The sequence below is a fragment of the Chinchilla lanigera genome, unplaced genomic scaffold (genome assembly GCF_000276665.1).
Source record: "Chinchilla lanigera isolate Chin_1 unplaced genomic scaffold, ChiLan1.0 scaffold00121, whole genome shotgun sequence".
Taxonomy (NCBI): Eukaryota; Metazoa; Chordata; class Mammalia; order Rodentia; family Chinchillidae; genus Chinchilla; species Chinchilla lanigera.
The window spans coordinates 459,923-479,566 of NW_004955522.1; the positions used below are offsets into that span (position 1 = coordinate 459,923).

A 19,644-nucleotide genomic window follows, 5' to 3' on the forward strand; every position below is an offset into this window, starting at 1 on the left:
CCAGTTAGCCAATAGTGCTGCGCAGGGGGCGGTGCGGCGCCGTCGTCAACCAACGAAGACGTAGAAGGCCCTCAAAGCCGCGCCCACCAGCGCACCCCTCCCCTTTAGGCCTAGAAGCGTAATCTGCATGGTTCCGCCACAGATCCCATGGAGGCAAGGGCCGTCAGGGAGGACTTTCGCTCGTCTGGATAAACACTGTCCATCCTGCACCTTTGTTTTCCCAGCGCCATTCTCGGGTGCCCCAAGGATGTCCGGGCCGTCGAGCCCTTCGGCTGACGATTACAGAGACCCACGAGTAACTCCCATTTCCGAGGCCCGCCTCTTACTTTAGGAACAGAGTCTTATAGGCTGAGCAGACTGCGCGCCACACTCCGATTGGACACAAACACTGCTACTCAAGCATCCGCTCCAACCCACCGAATCTTACCCCATTCCAGCCTTTTTTGGCAGATAAAGAGTGAAACTACCTGTTCCCAGCCTCACTTGTGGGGCCATTTTTGGACCGGCTGTATCCATAACAGGCTGTAAAAGTCCTCATGTGAGGACAGAGACCCCTTCAGTGGGTCCAGGGAGATATCATCAGCCGATGCCAAGTAGGATACGTTTTGGACTGGGCTGGCGGAAGGCAACGGACTCCTCCGGATTGGGCCAGAGGCAGAAAGGCCCGCCCTCTATACGCCAGGATTGGCTGAACGGGCCGCACCCCCCTGACGCCGGCAGGCACAGCGAGAGACGTGGGCAGCTCCCGCCCTGCTTCGGTGCTGCAGCCGGTTCCTTGGGACAGTACAGAAGTCCTGTCCTGGGTTCCAGACTTGATCCGAAGTAGATCCTGGAGAGGCGCGCGCCATCGTAACGGTGGGGGAACACCAGTAGAAGGTGGGAGAGAGGTGTCGTGGGGAGCGACTGGAGCTCTGTAACCGGAAGTGTCTTCTGTGAGGCGTCGTTTCCGGAAGTGTGGCCGAACCGCGGCGGCACCCGGAAGTGTGGTGCTGCCTGGGCTCCGGGAGTCGGACCGGCTGAGATACAGGGCTGGGAACAGGTGTTTCTGTGTGTTTGTTTCCTCAGGCCGCTGCAGCCTCTCTGCGGAAAGTGCCGGAGGCTGCAAGTATTTGGACACGACTGTGGATGTTTCATCCCGTTGAAAGCCGTGGGGGAAACAAGCCCTGGGCATGTGTCCAGGGGGCCTGGCGCTGTAGAGGCTGCTGAGAAGTTTCTTTGGCTGCCTGTCACCCTCGATTCCCCTTCCCCCCAGGGATGTGCAGATGGAGGCCGGCGGAGACGCTGCTGCCCCGGCTCCCGGGGGCGCGCAGGACTTGGAGGACACGCAGGACTTGGAGGGCACGCAGTTCCCAGGCGAGGAGGCTGGAGATCGTGGAGTTCGGTCGGGCCCGCCGGATCCCGGAGACGCGGACCCGGAGGAAACAGGTATAGGCCGCCCTGGCTAGGGTCTTGGAGGGAATCCGGGTGTGAGGGAGGTTGCGCTGGGCGAGGGAGAAGGAGGATTAATGGAAGATCGGTGAGGAGTTTGGGGACTCGGGGAAGTAGCTTGAAGCACAGTTAAGTCAGCAGGAGGAAATGGTAGACTCGCTGGTATAGTTTAAATCATTGACAGATGAAGTCAGTAGGTATCAGCTGGTGTCACCAAGGGCAGTTCCGTGGTACTGGGCAGATGGATGTGAAGGATCAGGGGCAGGGAGAGGGACCATCCCTGTTTTTCCAGGCATATATCCATTCTAGCAGTGGATGAACATTTATCCTCAGAAACCTCTCAGTTCTGGGAAAACCAGAATGTATTTGGTGTGAGTTCAGGTGAGTGAGGATCAGAAAGGGCCCAGCTGGTGTCAGAGAGGGCCCTGGGGGGTTTGGGGTATTTAAGTTAATGAACACGAGTAAAGTCAAAGGAGGAACTATTTAGAAGTTAGTGTTTGGGGGCACTGGGGTGTAAAATCATTGCGATAGGAAAAGAGATCAGTGGGGACTACTGAGCGCTCAGTGCCTACATTATTGAAGAATGAGTAGAGGGTTGTTGGGGTCGTGAAGGAATCAAATGCTAGTGTGTGTTAATGGTAATCAGTGCGATAAGAAGATCGGTGAGATTTGGAGAGAGGTGATCGTTTTGCTGGGGAGTGGCGTGTAACACCAGATAGTGGATGTGCAAAGGTGTTACTGGGGAATCAGTGGAAGTCACTGGGAAACACTGCTTATTAGTTATTTTAGAATTCGTGGATCTTAATGGGGTCACTGGGCAATGTCAGCAGACATCACTGACGGTAAATGGGTGGGATCTTTTAGGACTTTGGAATCTCTGGCAGGTACTGGCAGTTATTAGGAGGGGTAGTTGGTATTTGGAGATAAGGGGATGTCACTGAATGCCATTGAAAGAAAATGAGATCCCTGAGATTTTATGGGAAAATTAGAGATATAGCTGCAAATGGATAATGGTTGTCCTTGGGTGAGTCAGTGGACAGCAGTGGGAATAACTGTGTGTCAGCATGCAGGAGGAGTCACTAAGCTTGTGGCTTAGTGAATGTTAATGGTTATGGAGAACTTCAGTGTGGGTCTTGAAAAGTCCTTATTAAGGGAGGTTCATGGTGGCCATTGGCGTGAAAGAAGTGGATGTGGGAATTGGGTGTAAAGTCATTGTGATAGAAAAGGGGATCAGTGAGGATTGGTGGGCACCCGGAATTTACATTGTTGAAGATCAGTCATAGGGTAAAATAATTTGTTGGTGGGGGCAGTCATTGAGAGTCCTTGAAGACACACATATTAGTGGTTTAGTGACACATGAGGTGTCCTTGGGAAGGTGTTAATATCTTAGTGGAAGTAAATAGAGGAAGTGAATAAGGGGTTAGGAGAGTCCTGAACACCTGGGTGTCAATGGCTTTTTTTGTCCCCCAGTATGAGACACTGAACCTAAAACCTCAGCCTCCTCCCTCTTTTGTGTGTGTGTGTGTGTATGTTTTTTATTTTGAGACAGGGTCTTACTGAGTTGCCAAGCCTGGACTCACAGTTGCAATCCTCCTGCTTCCATGTACCTAGCTTGTTAGTGGATATTAATGATAGCCACTGGGAGAATTAATAAACTAATGAACATCATTCAAAGTATAAATAGTTTGCTGAGAAAGTCAGAAGGAGTCAGAGATCAGTAGGCACCCATGAGAATGAAAGGTTGGGGAGTTAGTGCATGTGGAGATCAGATATCAGTAGGTGTTAATGGTGAGAGGAGAGTAGATACCAGGAGAATAAATAATGGAGCAGAGGAGTTAATGGGGCACCCGCGATGCTATTAATGGTCACTGAGAGACAGTGATGCTTTGAAGACTTGGAAATGGCAGCTGAAAGGGAATAAGTGACACAGGGATATAGAGAATCTACTGGTTAAAATAAAATTGAACAGGGTTATTTGGGTTTTAAGGGGATCGTGGGAACTTAGTAGATATCATTAGAGAGGCCCCAGTCCTCCCACGGGGAGTCACTGGTCACTGAGCAGCAAGGGAGACACTCAGAGGTCTTCGTCAGCACACAGAAGTTGCAGGGAGGTGGGTAAGGGCTTGGTGGGTCCTTGGGAGCCTCATGTGGTTAGTGGGGTCTACAGACCGGTAACGCACCAAGGGCTCCCTTTTAGGATCTGAAGGCAAGGATGAGCCTCCCAGCCGCCTGTCACCACTGCCCCAGGCAGAGGTCCCCTCAAGCACCCGTGAACACTGGAGTTCTGCAGCCTCAGACAGTAGTCCCGTTCATGGTCCAGAGAGTGGCTCTGGGGGCCAGGCCGGGGACCCCAGTGACGAGGACTGGCGCAACCAGAGGAAGCACGTGTTCGTGCTGAGCGAGGCTGGCAAGCCCATCTACTCGCGGTACGGTAGCGTGGAGGCATTGTCAGCTACCATGGGTGTGATGACAGCCCTGGTGTCCTTCGTGCAGAGCGCAGGCGATAACATCCGCGCCATCTATGCCGGTGAGCAAAGGGGTGGGAAGCAGAATGGGGACCTGACCAGGAATATGGCAGGCTGGCCAGCCATGGGTGGGTGTGTCTCTCTGCCTGCCTGCTACCCAAGGCACCAGCCAGCCAACCTAAGGTGAGCCAGCCAGAGGTCTGACTGTGTGTGGGGTCTGTCCTTCTCTGTTTAGCCTGCTGGGTTCTGAGGGACTGGAATCTGAGTAATTAGCTAGATGCTCCATTGTCGTGGCTTTAGGGGCTGTGGGCTGAGCTGGGTGTCCTAGCTCTGTGTCAGTCTTTGCTCTATGTCACTGTCCCCACCATCCCCACTCCATGCTGTCCCTTAACATCCCATTGTGACTCTACAGTGTCTGTACTCCCCTACAGTGTTTGTCCTTGCCCTAGTCCGGGTGCCAGAGTGGTGCAATGGATTGGGCCAGGCGTGGTGCGTGCGTTGGGTCGCTCCTGATCCATCTCTACCCCTGCCCTCCTCCAGAGGACCACAAGCTGGTGTTCCTACAGCAGGGCCCCCTGCTTCTGGTGGCCATGTCACGGACTCCTCAATCAGCAGCCCAGCTCCGAGGGGAGCTACTAGCCGTGCACGCACAGATTGTGAGCACACTGACGCGTGCAAGCGTGGCCCGCATCTTCGCACACAAGCAGAACTACGACCTCCGCCGCCTGCTGGCTGGCTCAGAGCGCACGCTGGACCGGCTTCTGGACAACGTGGAGCGAGACCCTGGAGCCTTGCTCCTGGGCGCCGTGCGCTGCGTGCCGCTTGCCCGCCCGCTGCGGGAAGCACTAGGCACGCTGCTGCGGCGCTGCACAGCACCTGGCCTGGCACTGTCCGTGCTGGCAGTCGGTGGCCGACTGATAACAGCAGCCCAGGAACGGAACGTGCTGGCCGAGTGCCGGCTGGACCCGGCTGACCTGCAGCTGTTGCTCGACTGGGTGGGGGCACCAGCCTTTGCAGCGGGTGAGGCGTGGGCACCTGTGTGCCTGCCCCGCTTCAACCCCGATGGTTTCTTCTACGCTTATGTTGCCCGCCTGGACTCCATGCCTGTCTGCCTGCTGCTGCTTGGCACCCAACGCGAAGCCTTTCATGCCATGGCCGCCTGCCGGCGCCTGGTGGAAGATGGGATGCGCACTCTCGGCGCCCTGCGTGCCCTTGGGGAGGCTGCCAACTTCTCCAGTGCCCAGGCGGCCAGCGCCCCTGCCTACAGCGTGCAGGCTGTGGGGGCACCTGGCCTCCGGCACTTCCTCTATAAGCCACTGGACATCCCTGACCATCATCGCCAGCTGCCCCAGTTTACCAGGTGGGCCCAGACCCTGCGAGCAGTTTCCCCGGTAGGAATTTCTAACCAGGAGGGTCAGCATCCTGTGGATAGGACGTAGACAAGATACCCAGTCATGTTCTTGAAAGAATGACCAGAACAGTTCTCTGATGACAGAGGCTCAGCTGCCAACGTAAGGAGCCCCTGCTTTAGCGGAGAGAACACCATACTCAGGAAGTCCCTTACTTTGATGGGGGAAGCCTTGCTTGTAGTCACTAAGAATCCTCAGGAAAGGCCCAGCTCTGTAACTGAGTTAAAATCCCTAGACAGAGAAGCTGGGTCAGCCAAGTAGGCCCATGACTAACCTTGTCCTCCACTCCCTCCGCGGCAGCCCTGAGCTAGAAGCCCCATACAGTAGAGAGGAGGAGCGGCAGCGGCTGTCGGACCTGTACCACCGCCTGCACGCTCGCCTGCACAGCGCCTCCAGACCGCTGCGCCTCATTTACCACGTGGCTGAGAAGGAGACGCTGCTGGCCTGGGTGAGTCAGACAGGGCCTAGAGGGAATTAACTCCCCACTTCAAGCCTCTTTTTCCTAAATGTAGCTCCTCCAATCACAGCAGCCTTCATTAAGCATACCACGCCCTCGCCTGAGCTATGCTTTGCCTGTAGTTCTTGTCTGTAGCATCACACCTTTATCTTTGAACCACTGCCTCCAACCCTACATTACCCCTGTCCTGTGTGCTTGTCCTCCACTAACAGCCAGTGTAGTGTCTTCGACTTTCAAGAGAGCCCATTAGCAACCGTCACTGCCTGCCAATTCCCTGCCCCGCCCCCCCGGCCACCCCCAACATTCTGTGAATGTTACACGCTTGGTCCCATGCCGTGCCCTCTCTGGGGGTGCCCGTCCTTTCCTGGACTGCTGCCTCATTTCCTGTAGGTCTGCAAAGGTCAACTATAGAAGGAAGCCAATCAAGGATGACCGCATAGAAATGGCACCTCTCCCATGCTCTGTGACTTATTTATTAAATAATTTATTGTATATCTGTTATGTATCAGAACTTGTTCTAGGTTGAGGATTTTTTTAATTATTTGAAGTTTTAATTTTCAAGTAATCCTAGACCTAAGAGTTGCAAAAATAGTGCAAAGACTTCCCTTAAAGAGTTCCTTCACCTACTTTCTCCAAAGGTTAACATCTACGAAACCACAGTCACTCACCAAAACCAGGAAGTTAAAAACTGGTTCAATCACATTTAGCTCGGAGACTTCATTCAGATTTTATCAGTTATCCTATCCATGTCTCTTTACTAGTCCAAAATATAGTCCAAATCACATGGGAGACTGATTTATTGTGTCTCTCTGGCCTTATTTATTCTGGAACGTTTCACCAGAGTGTGTGAGCGTGTGTGTGTGTGTGTCTGTCCCACAGCTTTGACACTTTTGAAGAAAGTGGATTAGCTTATAGAATGCCCCTTGCTTTTCTCTTTTTAATGTTGTATCATGATTAAATTGAGGTCATGGCTTTTGGGCAGGAATCTCACAGAAGTGACATGCACCCTTCTCTGCATCGTATCAAGGCGCATAACGTCAGTCTGTCCCATTGTTGATGGTGTCACCTTGTTGCTTAAAATACCTCTGGTTAAGACATCAGTTAGTGTCCTGTTCATCATGCTACTTTCACCCTCTAACTTAATATCAGTTAATGATTTTAACTTACAATAGTTACAAGTCTGGTGTTTGCCCAATACTGCATTTTCTACTTCCATCTCCATTCCTTCTACATTTATTGTTTGAGACTCTAGCATAAGGAAGAAATTTCCCTTCTACTAGTTGAAGTTTTAATTTTATGCAGATAATGGTATTGTGGGTTTCTCTTTAATTCAGTGGGCTACAGTGTTCTTCTAACATTTATTTTGGTTCTGCAGTTGTCTCTGATGGAGCCAGTGGGAGCCCTCAGGTAGCCAGGCTGGTCCCTGTGTGTCTGACATGTCCCATCGTTTTGTAAATGCTGCTCACCTGACTTTCTCTGTGTTGATGCTAGAGTCTTTGTGCCTTTTAGTGGAGACTGGCATTTAAAAACCAACATCCAGTAGGCCCAGGATTTGAAATCAGGTGGTCAGTGGAGGCCTTCCTGAGATAGCCTCTAAATGGAGAGAGAGGTAGTGAGCCATGTCGGTGTCTGGAAGAGAACACCCCTAGCGGAAGGGAGGGACTCTGCAGATGCAGTGATGTGGGGCTGAGCCAAGCTGTGGTTGAGGAACAGCAAAGAAAGAACAGAGGGAACCAAAGAGAGAGCAGTGGAAAGTAGCACCTCAAGTGACTGGTGACCATGGAGGGTGGGGTCACATCTCTCAGGTTGGCATGAGGATTTAAATTGAGTCTTCTTTATACTCTGGCCAGGCTGTGAATGATGAAAATAGCCCTGTGGTGCTCAGAACAGGACCTTTATTTATAGAGAACAAGGGTGCCTCTCAGTTTACAAGTTTAATTCTTGCCACAATTCTGGTCGCAAAGCGAATGGGATGAGAACCGAATTCAGTGAAGCAAATGCGCTGAACCAAATTCAGGGGTTAGGTTCAGGCTTGACCTTGTGGGAAAATTTGATTTTGTTCTTGTCCAATTAGGTTTGCAACCAGAATCATGGAAAGGATTAAGTTTGTGAACCGAGGCACCACTGTGATCGCTTACTAAACATTAAGCATTGTTATTTTTATCCCCAGTCCACAGATAAACTGAAGGCCCAACAGAAACCACACACAAACAGGCTCTATCACCCAGCTGAAGCCAGTGGGTTTGGTTAACCTCTAGGCCCAGCTGAGAACCCCTGGCCCATCAGTGACCCAAAAATATCAGCTTACCTGTCACAGCCTAGTGTTGAAGCAGCACCAAATGGGCATGGCCGCCAGGTACATCTTCCAGGCTGCAGGAGGCAAACGTGGGGCTGGGTTAGGGTAGACAGGATGGTCCTTGTTCAGCTCTGACCTGACTCTGTCTTTTCCCAAACCCCTAGGTGACCTCCAAATTCGAGCTCTATACCTGCCTCAGCCCCCTGGTGACCAAAGCAGGTGCCATTTTGGTAGTGACCAAACTCCTGCGCTGGGTGAAGAAAGAGGAGGACCGACTCTTCATCCGTTGCCCACCCAAGTACTCCACACCCCCAGCCACCTCTGCGGACCAGGCTCCCCACAATGGCTTGTTCACTGGACTCTGAATGGTAGAGCTCAGACTGCTGGGAGTGACCCCCTTGGCTTCTGCCTTCTGTCTCCACACCAAAAACGTGGGCATCTGTCAGTGGCTGGTACCTGTCTCCCTGAGCAGTTGGGCAGCATATGAAAGCTGCCCAAAATGGGAGATGGCTGGCGGCAGCCAGGGGCACAGTGTGCCCTTCTAGTCCCATCATGCACCACCACCTCTAGAGAAAGTCCTAGGTCTCCTCCCTCTGCCTCACCTCCTCACTGTGGATGATGATCCAGCCTCCGTCAGGGGCAGCCCCTCTAAACCTGCTTCAAAGTCTCTTTCCCGTTGGACCGAGCCCTGAATGTGCAGGGCTGGCCAGGTGTCGGGTGAATTGGGAACGTGGGTCAACCTGTGCCCCAAACCAGCCTGAAGGTATTTAGAAAAAGGAAATCTACATAAAAAGCCTAAAACGAAGCCCCACAAGAATATTCCTTTATTCTTTATCTAAACTCTGCCAAAAAACGAGCCCTTTTAATGATGGCTACTTCTGGTATTAATGAGAAAGTGGCCTCCAGTAGCCACCTGTGTAATGCAGGATCTGCGCTACCTAAGTTCTCGCACACTGGCTGAGAAAGGAGGTGTAATTTGCTTCTAAAGCTCATCTTATTTATCCATCAAACAAGTAACTCACATGGGCTCTTTAATGAAGATTTACGAACTAGAAAGGGATTCAAACTCATGTACCACTACATATCATATGCACATGTCCCCCAGGCCCTGGCAACCTGCAACAACACAAGCAATCTATATAAAGGAGAGATCTCCTGAGAGTTTGCATGTGTGTACAACCTCATTCCCCAACTGCCCAGTAACCTGGTACTGCTCGTGTTCGTCTAAAACCAGTTATGGCCTGGTGGGTATACGCATGTATGCTGGGGGTAGCTGGGTGCGGGAGGGAGCGCAGATATTCTGCGCATGCTCAGTAGATAGGCAATTCCCAAGCTTGGTGAACTAATGGTATGACGTTGTTTAGTGCGCATGCGCACTCGTCTGGGTGAGTTTTTTTTTTTTTTCTTTTTTTTTTAAACCAATCATCGTCCAAGACGCTACAGGAAGACTCGCGTTGGAAAATGGCGGAGAACGTGGAGCGTTTGACGGAGGAGTCATCAGAAGCCATGGAGGACGGTGAAGGTAGCGAGGGCTGGTGGTCAGCCTTCTTTCCCACCAGGGACTGAAGGGAGGGAGGATTCGACCATTACAATAACACGACGATGACAGCAGTAGCTTTTTGAAAAAGAAGTAAAATTTTAAGCCTTTTATTATCGAAACTTTTAACTGTTCCACAAAGTGGAAATAAATAACATGCACATTCTCATCACCTAGGTTAACTTTTGTCAATTTTATTGAATTGTTCAGTTATTTTTAAGTAACCAACAAATAATGCATACGAATCTCTTCAAATGAAACGCGGCAAGGCATTAAAAAATTTTTTTTGCTGCTGGCACGCCTTAGAAAATTAGCTGATTTCCCAGTATCAGCATTTCACAGCCAACCTAGATGACACTATCTGGATTCTTAATCGAGAATGGCTTTCCCCTCAAACATTTGTTCTCGTGTGACTTGTTTGATGATGACAGTTGATCCCCCAGGTTGGAGCTGGGGTGGTGGTGGTGGTGGTAAGTCAGCCTAGAAACTATTAGAAATTGTAGACCCGCAGCGGGGAGGGGTGTCCCCAAGGTAATAATCCACTAGTATGCCTCTAGCAATTTCTTTTTAGAGATTTTCAAAATACAGCCAAGTAGAGAAAACAGCATGAGGAATATCCATGTACCTGTCACTCTGACTCAACAGAGATTCGGTTTCCTACCCTTCATTTATCTGTTCCCTTCCTGCACTCTTTAAATCAGTATAATAATAAACACATTGAGATTACATCTTGTCACACTTACGTGCAGACATCAAAGTGATTGTCTATTATCTGTCCGACGATGTGAGCTCCATGAGAACAAAGACTGTTTACTGCGGTCTCCCCAATACCTAAAGCAATGCCTGTTTGGCACATAGATGGTGGTCAGTAATTTTTGATGTGTGAATAATGAAAGAACTTGAATCTAGAGTGTTGTCTTAGAGCTGCTGGTAGAGAGTTCTACTTTCAAAAAAAAAAAAATTAGACAGATACATTAAGTATATAATATAGCTGCCACTGTGATTTAAATAAAGAACTATCACTACCTTTCACATTTCCTCAAAATTGAATTTATGATTATCTGCAGCAATGGAGAATATTGGAAAACATTGCGGTGGGATTTCTAACCCTTCACATTAGCTTTATATAAAGGAGGGGATAATATCTAGCACTGATGATTCTGAGGCAATACCTACCTTCTCTTGCCTCAGCAGGAGGAGAACTGACCAGTAAGGGTTTTGCTGTGGGCAATTTGGAAGAGTATTTGCAGGATCTAAAATGCCTTCCACATCTGTAGTCACCATGCTAAGCAATTATAGGAAAGTACATAGTTGCATGGGCTAGAAGTGATCACTGGAGTGTTAACGGAGGCGAAATACAAGGAATAATCATAGAAATGGCTAAATCTGTATGTCCATGCACACTGGAGAGCCTGAGTGGGGGTGGATTTTTTTTTTATATCTGAGAGGCAGATAAAAGTAAGTATTAATGGATAAGATCATTATTCACCCAGGTGTGGATGTCAAATGTCTATGATCCCAGCACTTGGGAGGCTGAAGTAGGAGGACTGCTGTGAGTTTGAGGCCAGCCTAGGCTACATAATGAGTTCAAGGTCAGCCTGAACTACATGGTGAGATTCTGTCTCAAAAAAATGAAAAAAATAAAAGATCTTCCATTGATACAGAGCTCCCCCCCCCAAAAAAAAAAGCCGTGAGAGCCCGTTGGGACTGAAACAGAAAGAATGGAGAGTGTGTATTGCTTTCTGTGTTAAACAGACAAAGAGCTGAAAGTTAATAGCTTACCCGATAACTGGATAAGGAACTCAAATTTTGGGGGTGATGCAGAGGTGGAGGCATTTGTGTGATTTTTTTCTTTTGGGAAAATTTAAGTAGTACTATGTATTTTAAAATATAAAAGGGAAGAGGGAAAAATTTGGCAGCTGAGGATCATATATTAGTATTGGATCAGGATTAATATCCAGAGTTTCATGGTTATACTGTGGTTACTATGCAGATTTCCTCTGTATATAGGAAATACACACTAGAATATTAAGGAACATTGGACCATAACATCTGCAACTTACAGTGCAGAAGCTAAGATAGGGAATGTGATACAAGGTCAAGTGGAAGCATGGTGGCCTAGTTCTACAACTTTTGTGTACATCTGAAATTATTTCAAAATAAAATATCTGAAAGGGGACTCCCTCTGCAGACTCTTCTCTTGTAACATGGAATTTAAAAATTATTTTTATCAAGATGTTAGATTGTCTAAAAGATGTACTTATCAATAGCTCTCGGCTTTATCTTATGACTAAGTCTAGCAAAGAAGTGGAGAGGAAGAATACACATGGACCTTTTGCAGAAAGTTGCAAAAGCCAACTGTAAAAGATGTGAAGCCAACTGTAACGGATGTGAAGCCAACTGTAAAAGATGTGAAGCCAACTGTAACGGATGTGAAGCCAACTGTAAAAGATGTGGGGACAATCAAAAATTACATTCGGTCTGAGTGTCGGTAATATTACAGGGTGACCATTCATGTCATCGGGTAGGAGTTGGGTCACTGGAAAATGTCCTTAAGTAGTTGGGACTCAGTGAAGTAGTAGAAGTGAAATGTCAAGGAGGCTGTCAAGGCTTGCTTAAAGCTATTTTAACACAATAAAAACAACTGAAGCAAATATGGATGAATATTAACAACTGTTAGATCTCGGTCATTAGTACATTGGAGTTGAGTATGGTATGACTTCATATATCCTTTCATGTCCCTTTGAAACGTTTCATGCAATATTAAATCAAAAACACCTCTCCATCTACTTACTAAAGTGTTTTTTTTTTCACTTCCAAACATGAAAAATGTCTTCAGAATTAAAATGTCTCAAGAGGAAAAACCCTGCTGGTGGTGATTTTATCTGAACAGCAAGATTTAGGCCCCAGGAGAGAAGGGGAATTTTTTATTTATAACTTCATGTATTTTTGTAGCATGTAAAATTCTTGAATATTACATGGGTAAGAAAATAAGAATTAAAGTAGTATGTGCTATTATAAGATTTGAATGCTGTCAGTAAACTGGCAGTGGCTCTGGAAAGGGGACTGACTTGGAGAAGGGGCTGTTGGTGTCAGGACACTTTTATTTTTATTCCTATATTCTGCATGTGTTTATAATCTAGGTAACTAGAAAATTAAAATGCAAAATTAAACTAATGCATAGTAATTTATGAAAGACTTCTGGCCAGGCAAAAAGGTGTAGAAAAGATGTCACCAGACATTTCAACAAAATTTAATAAGCTCAGGTTAAAAATAACTTACTATATCATTTTAATGGCTGTAAAGAATTCCATCTTCCAAATGTGCTGCAAATAATCCCCTAAGATATATGCAGGTTACGTCCACATTTTAAGATTGCAAATGATGAAACAATGACCAGTTGCCCACCATCCATAACTACTCCTTTAGGATGCTTTCCTAAGAATGGAATTTCTGAGCCAGAAGAGATGAGGATAATTTGATATTTACTGCCAGAAAGTTTGGAATGAAACTATTCTCTGCCTATCAGATTGGCAAAAACTGAGAACGATTAAGAACATAACTTGGCTGCCGGGCGTGGTGGCACACACCTGTAATCCCAGCACTTGGGAGGCTGAGGCAGGAGGATCGCCATGAGTTTGAGGCCAGCCTGGGCTACATAGTGAGTTCAAGACCAGCCTGAACTACATAGCAAGACCTTGTCTCAAAAAGATGGAAAACAAACAAACATACAAAAAAACATAGCTTGGCTAATAAGATTTAGAAAGGTTTCTTTGGGGCTGGGGATTTAGCTCAACGGCACAGCACCTGCCTGGCAGGCGTAAGGTCGTGAGTTCAATTCCCAGTACCAGAAAACAAACAAACAAACAAAAAAGAAATGTTTCTTGTGGGCCTGAAAAAGATGAAAGACAATTTCATGCTATCAGCCAAATTTGACAATAGACCTCCCCTCTGATGCAGCACATGGCTTGGGCAGCATGCTGGATGTGTGGAGCAGATATACTCTGACACAAGCACAAAGAAGAAAGTGCAAGTATGATGCACCAGCTGAAATTGTGTCCCTCCTCAAATGTATGTCCACTAGAACCTCAAAATACGGCCTTATTTGAAAATAAGGCAGTTTAAGATGAGGTCATTCTGGATTATGGTGGGCCATAACTCAAGAACTGGTGTCCTTAGATAGCAAAAAGTATGGACCCCCAAAGAGAAGGGTGTGTGGTGACAGACACACAGAAGACTCCATCTGTACCGCAGATGAGAAAATGAATACAGATTGTCATAGTGGCATTGTTTGTAACAGCAAAAGAAGGGAAAGAACCCAAGTGTTCAAAAGTAGGAGATGGCTCTTAAGTAAACGGAAAAACACCATGCAGCTGTGCGAATTGTCAAATGAAGAACGCAAGATGTGAAACATAACTATGATACACTACCATTTACACAGAAAATGGAAACTATGCTTATATATGAATTACATAGCTTGTAACTGATCTCTGAGGAGGGGAATTGGGAAGCTTCAAGTCCGTGGGTGAGGGACGTTTCAGGGTGTACCCTGGTGGGTAAGCATTTCTGCAGTCTCTCTGTAGCTACTGTATGTTCATGAGCTGTTGTTCTATGTATTTACTTTCTGTTAGTACATGTTTGCAGGACGTAATGATTACATTTATCACTGGGAGTTGGTACGTGTGCAGAACACGTCTTATTTAACTCATCTCTTCATCCCCTATCCTTCCATCCCTTCCTGCTCCTTCCAACTTTTGGGCTGTCAGTTTTCACTGCCTAATTTTCCTTGGAGATGCCCAGGTCACTGGAATTTGACTTTTTATCATTGTTTTAAAGAGTTTAAGATGTTTATAACATACAAATATTTTGCTGTTTTGTTGTTGAATTTTAAAGTAGCAAAGACTCAAAATAAAAATATACAGAAGTATATATGATGAGAAGCACATCTGTGAGGATCAGATGAGGTTTATCCATTGCCCTTGGTGGATATATGCCTTGAATCTTTTTTAATATAGGTCTTCCCTCCCCCTCATTCTTTTTTGCAATTGTTTTCCCTGTGGGGTTTCCCGGTCTGCATGATGCAGGTCACATCTCCGCTGGCAGTCACCTGCTCTGTGTGTTTTCTCTGAGTTACTATTAAAATAGGGAAGTCGGTATTTTTTATTTTGATTTCTCTAGTTTTGTAGACCTTTTTGGAAAACAAATCCTTCCGAAACAGGGTTACATTCTTCCATCAGAAGTCTTGTAATGTGCACTTGTCATTTTTAAAATGCATGAAGCCAGGAATAAGCATTCCCTAGATTCATTAACGCATCAGAATTTGCACATTATGGGCAGTAACGGTTTTAATGAAATGTGTCCACCCAGCCGCATTTTATTGAAGAGCAGCAGTAGCCAGACTATACCTGTCCCTCACCAAGACCCATCAGGGTGATATCTGCGGTTTCTTTTGAAACCTCCCGGAGCAGCTGATCAGTAGACACCCTGATTCATGCACCAACAGCCTCAGGGACATAGGAGCGGGGTCCTGCACAGGTGCTGCACTGGCTGGAAACCTGGCCGTCAGCGCAGCTTCGGCTCCAGCCCAGGGCGGGCTGCACAGCCACAGGGACTTCCCCGTCCCTCTCCGGATGGGCCTGGGCCTCTCCTCACTCTCACTGGTCCCCTTCATTCTGGTTTTCATCTCCACAGGTCGGGCCAGATTTTTGAAGAACCCTGAAGACTTGCTGGCAATGGTGAAAAAGCTGCAGAGAGGTCATGTATCTTGTGTCTGAGCCTCGGGCAGGGTTTTGAGTCCTACAGAAGGGGGTCAAACTCAGACCCCTCGACTCACAATATTGGCAAATCATCTCATTGCACTTCCGCCCTCTTATATCATTTAAATGTTTGAGCCCCCAAATACATCGCCATTGTTTAAATGTCAGGGAGCCTAAGAGGATAGAAAAACCTGCCCTGAGCGTGCATGCACACACACGCACGCACACACACACACACACACACACCGGCCACTTCCGTGACCCATGGGCCAGCAGCGGCTGTTTTAGCATTCTTAAGTATCTTTTTAAAAAATGTACTCATTGGCATATACTGTTTGTCTTGCCCTTTTATGTGCAAATAGCGCGGGCTGCTCTGCCCATACTTTGCTTGTTGAGAAGAACCTGGGAACGAGCTTGCATCCAGTACCCACGTCAGAGCTGGAGCAGAGTGCTGGTTGGGTTTGAAGTTAGACCCCTGCTTAGTCTCAGCTTCACGTGCTACCCCCCATCAGTCTGCCCCCAACATGAGAGAACCCTGTGGCCCCTACTCTGGCTGCATGCACAGGTGCACGGGGGCTGCTGTCTCGACTACATCTATGTAGAGAAACTGCAGGAGTGGAAATGCATAGGGACTGAAAATGCATGGGTGACCTGACCATCTTCAGTAAAACGAAAATCCCGCTCTTCCCCAGGGAGCTTTGTTCATTCGAGCAGCTCTGTGGAGAGCACTCTTTTGGAAGTGATAGGAGCTGGAGCTGCTGACCTCAGAAAATCTGAGGCCTGAGTTTAGCAACTCTAGACGACTGATAGGCGGCAGCAGGACCCTGCAGGGGAAGGACAGCCTGATGCCCCAGCTCTGTGTCGCCGTCCTTAGTGCCCAAGAGGGAGGAAGGGGAGGCCTTTCCCTGCACAGCACTGAAACAGGCTCTGTGTGAAGTCAGAGGCGGCTCCCTAACTAGGGGCAGTGATCTCCCTGTCACCGGGAAACTTGCAAGCTGCCAGGACAACAGAAAAGCAGTGTCTCCCTCCTTTCTCAATTGAGACCAGCGCCAGAGTCCACATTGATAGAAGTGGCAACTGGCACTTTTAGCAAGGTAGGGCAGGTGGGAGGTCTGCCCTGGCCTCCGCCACCCGAGGAATTCTACCTGTAAGCCTCCACAGTGACGCTAGAGGCTTGAAGTCAACTGCCTTTCCAGTGTTCCCTGGTCCTCCTCACCTTCCTGCTAGAGTCCAGCCAGACCAGCCCTTGCCTACCCCCAGAGGCCACAGGGCCGGCTTCCCTCGCTTGATTTGGAGTCCTTCCTTCTCTCAAGAAGCAAAGCACCTGTTACCTTTTATTCTCCCACATAGTATTCCCCCTCACAGCAGATCCCGCCACCCAGGTGGCTTCCTGTGTCTCTGGTCAGCATCCTCCGCCCCCACCCAGCGAGCCCTGCGAAGGCCTCTGCAGATCCCAGCACACTGCGGGTGCTCAGGGGATGCCTGTTGATGGACAGGCAGCAGAGCCCTGGCACCCACCCCCCTCTACCTCCATGGGCAGCCAGGCATCTGCCTTCTCTGGCTCAATCCTTCTTTCTTTCTTCAGAGGGGACCCTGGAGCCACAGATCGAGGACCTGATTCACCGGATTAGTGAGCTTCAGCAAGGTAACTCCGGCCAGCTGGGGCCAGCACAAAGGGCCTGGACTTTGAATGCCTCCACTTTATCTAAAGAACCCTGTCCCCCTGGGAGGCAGGTTGAAGATGAGTGTGCCATGATTTTGTTGGTGGGAAAAGAGCGACGTACTAACACAATGTCTTCTCTTCCTTGGCCTAGCAAAGGAGAAATCCAGCAAGGAACTGGGAGAGACCCAAGCTCTCTGGGAGGCCCTGAATAGGGAATTAGACTCCTGTAAGTGAGGCCGGAGGACCAACTTAGAGAACCTTTGATCACTGCTGATATTTTTGCACCTGCCTCAGGGCCTTTGCACCGGCTGCTCCCTGTCTACGATGCTCTGAGCCCATGTAATCTAGAGGACCTTTTGCTACATCATGTCATCCTTCGGCTCTCAGCTCACATAGCCCTGACAGGCCTGCTCTGAGGGTTTCCTCTCCTTGCCCTCTCATTCTATGCCTGAGGTCTCCTTCAAAGCCCTTATTCCTGCCTGACTTGATACTTGTTAGTCCTCGCTTCCCTCATTGTGAACTCTGCACTTTCTTTCTGGCCTCACCTTCTGGCACTTACGGGGACGGCGGGCACGGAGGGGGCGAAGCCGGATGGGAGGGTCCCCGGGGAGATGGGGCAGGGTGGCACCTCCTCTGGGGCCCTGTGATGTTCCTCTTGCATGAAGTTGCAGTGGGAACGTGGGATGTGGCCCTGCGGCTAAAAGCGCCCTTGTGCTTTCCAGTGAATGTGGAGAAAGTACACCTCGAGGAGGTCTTGAACAAAAAGCAAGGTATCCATCGCTACACTGTCTTCCTTATTCCACGCCTGCCGCACACACTTCTATTCCCCAGAGAAGCCAGAGGAGTCCCGCGGAAACCCGGGCTCCCTCGGGTGCTCCCGCTGCTCAGAGCTCTCTCTCAGTGCCCTCCTCGCTTCAGGACACACCTCAGTCCTCTGCGGGGAGGGGGGCCTTCCCTCCGCCCAGCCCCCTCTCCCCAAGCGCGCCCCCAGGCAGCGCCATCCAGCTTCCTCTCTCCACAGAGGCGCTGATGATCCTCCAGCAACACTGCCAAGCCCGAGAAAGTGAGGCTCCCAGGTAAGAGTCCCGCCCCACGTCCCCACCTCTTCCCCCAGCCCCACCTCTTCCCCCAGCCCGAGGGGAGGGAACAAGAGCCGGCGTCGTGAATCTCAGATAGGCCCTCCTCATTTCCCTTCCCTTAAAACGCAGCATCCAGGCAGGACTCCCCCATCGTCCGTTCTTAGGTGGTGGTGAGATGAACTCGGCAGTGTAGTCACGCGTCACTTTATTAAACGAATTCCATCCACGGGTGCTACTCTAAGTCTTTCCCATCAGCTACCCAGCCTCTGCCATCCATTCATCGGCTTGTGTGTGCTCATCCACCCGCCTGCCCGTCCACGCACACACCCTCTTACCTATGCCTTACTTCACCGATCCATGTGTCTGTCCCACGAGGTCATCCAGTTAGGTGATCGCTTCTCCTGCATCCGACCATGCATTCATCCTCTCTCCGTCTCCCCAGCCGTCTCTCCACCCAGCCATGCATTTCTTCACCACCCACACACCCAGGCATCTGCCTGTCCCCCCAGTGAGCCTTTTATTATTTCTCCATTTCTTCCGTTATTTCTCCCGCACTCCTCGTCTCGCTACGGAAGCATCCTCTCCCCAGCGGCCAGGACCTGAAGGCCTGTGCGGCTGGGTGGGCCTTGGCGTGTGATCTGTGTCCCTGCTGTCGGCCCCCAGGTTGGCTGCGGGAGAGCAGCTGAAGGATCTAGTGGTCCGGCACAAGGACCTCTGGGAGTTCAGTGTGAGCCACCGCCACCGCCCTCCACCAAGGCACTCCTCTCCTGACCTCACAGTCTGCCCACCCGCCCAGGGCCCACAGCCCTGCCAGGCCTCTGCACAGTCCTTGACTCCTGCCCGTCCCCCTGCCCGCTCGCCTTCAGGCTGCCCGCTGTGCACCATGCCCCGCTGCCACACCCCCGTCGCTCGCTTATGTGGCAGTAGCATGGCAGAGCCCGCTTCCTCCGGGGTCCTGGAGAGGTCACCTGGCAGTGGCAGGCGGGAACCCCTAGAGAGCCTCAGAACCCGGTGGAGGGCGCCTCGGGCCGCATTCCGGGCAGGGCGAGGCAGCCGTCTTCTACCCCAAGCTGGCAGGGGGAGGCTAGCTTGGGGCAGACCGTAGCCAGGAAAGTCAGGCAGAGCGCGTCATCTGGGGAAGGCCACGGCGCAGGTGACCCGTGAAGACAGAGAGGGAGGTGGGGAAGAGGCCGCCAGGTGCGGTGCAGGCGCTCGGCGCAGAAGGGAAGGGGACGGCTGAGGCCCGGGCGACGTGTGCGGGCGCGTTCTCGGAACGGCCGGCAGGGGGCGAGGCGGGGGTGCGGAGCGGCGCGGGACCGGAGTCTGCGGGCCCTGCGCGCCGAGTTCGTAGCTGAGCGAGCGAGCGGCCGAGACAAGGTCCGGACTGTCGGGCGGGCGGACAGGCCTCCTCTGCCCTCGCAGGTGCTGGAGCAGCGACTGGCCCGCGAGATCCGCGCCCTGGAGCGCAGCCGGGAGCAGCTGCGGGCGGAGGGTGAGCCGGCCTGCGGGGAGGGGGCCTCGCCCCGGCGCCCTCACGACCGCGCCCCTTCCGCA

At 50.1% G+C, this 19,644-nt stretch overlaps 2 protein-coding genes across 4 annotated transcripts in view; both read left to right on the forward strand.

The window, feature by feature from the left end:
• The first annotated feature begins 38 nt into the window (after positions 1–38).
• Mon1b (MON1 secretory trafficking family member B) lies at positions 39–10,621 on the forward strand. 3 transcript variants are annotated; one of them, XM_005409338.2, is made up of 6 exons: positions 39–855; positions 1,253–1,425; positions 3,626–3,955; positions 4,434–5,253; positions 5,603–5,750; positions 8,220–10,621. In XM_005409338.2, the coding sequence occupies exons 2-6, from the start codon at positions 1,263–1,265 to the stop codon at positions 8,418–8,420; spliced, it is 1,662 nt and encodes a 553-aa protein (XP_005409395.1). In that variant the 5' UTR covers positions 39–855; positions 1,253–1,262; the 3' UTR covers positions 8,421–10,621. The 3 variants fall into 3 exon arrangements, 2 of the variants coding, with proteins under 2 accessions (XP_005409395.1, XP_005409394.1); XR_264610.2 differs by lacking the exon at positions 39–855 and adding an exon at positions 7,930–8,115 and having other exon boundaries at positions 862–1,425; positions 8,220–8,311; XM_005409337.2 differs by lacking the exon at positions 39–855 and adding an exon at positions 862–1,039.
• Syce1l (synaptonemal complex central element protein 1-like) overlaps positions 9,496–19,644 on the forward strand; it is a gene marked incomplete in the record, with an annotated part of 10,673 nt that continues 524 nt past the window's right edge. The window contains 8 exon segments of the mRNA XM_013507106.1: positions 9,496–9,577; positions 15,284–15,346; positions 16,934–16,993; positions 17,163–17,237; positions 17,734–17,781; positions 18,033–18,087; positions 18,754–18,817; positions 19,513–19,644. Of these exon segments, the coding sequence (XP_013362560.1) occupies positions 9,517–9,577; positions 15,284–15,346; positions 16,934–16,993; positions 17,163–17,237; positions 17,734–17,781; positions 18,033–18,087; positions 18,754–18,817; positions 19,513–19,644 (558 nt within the window).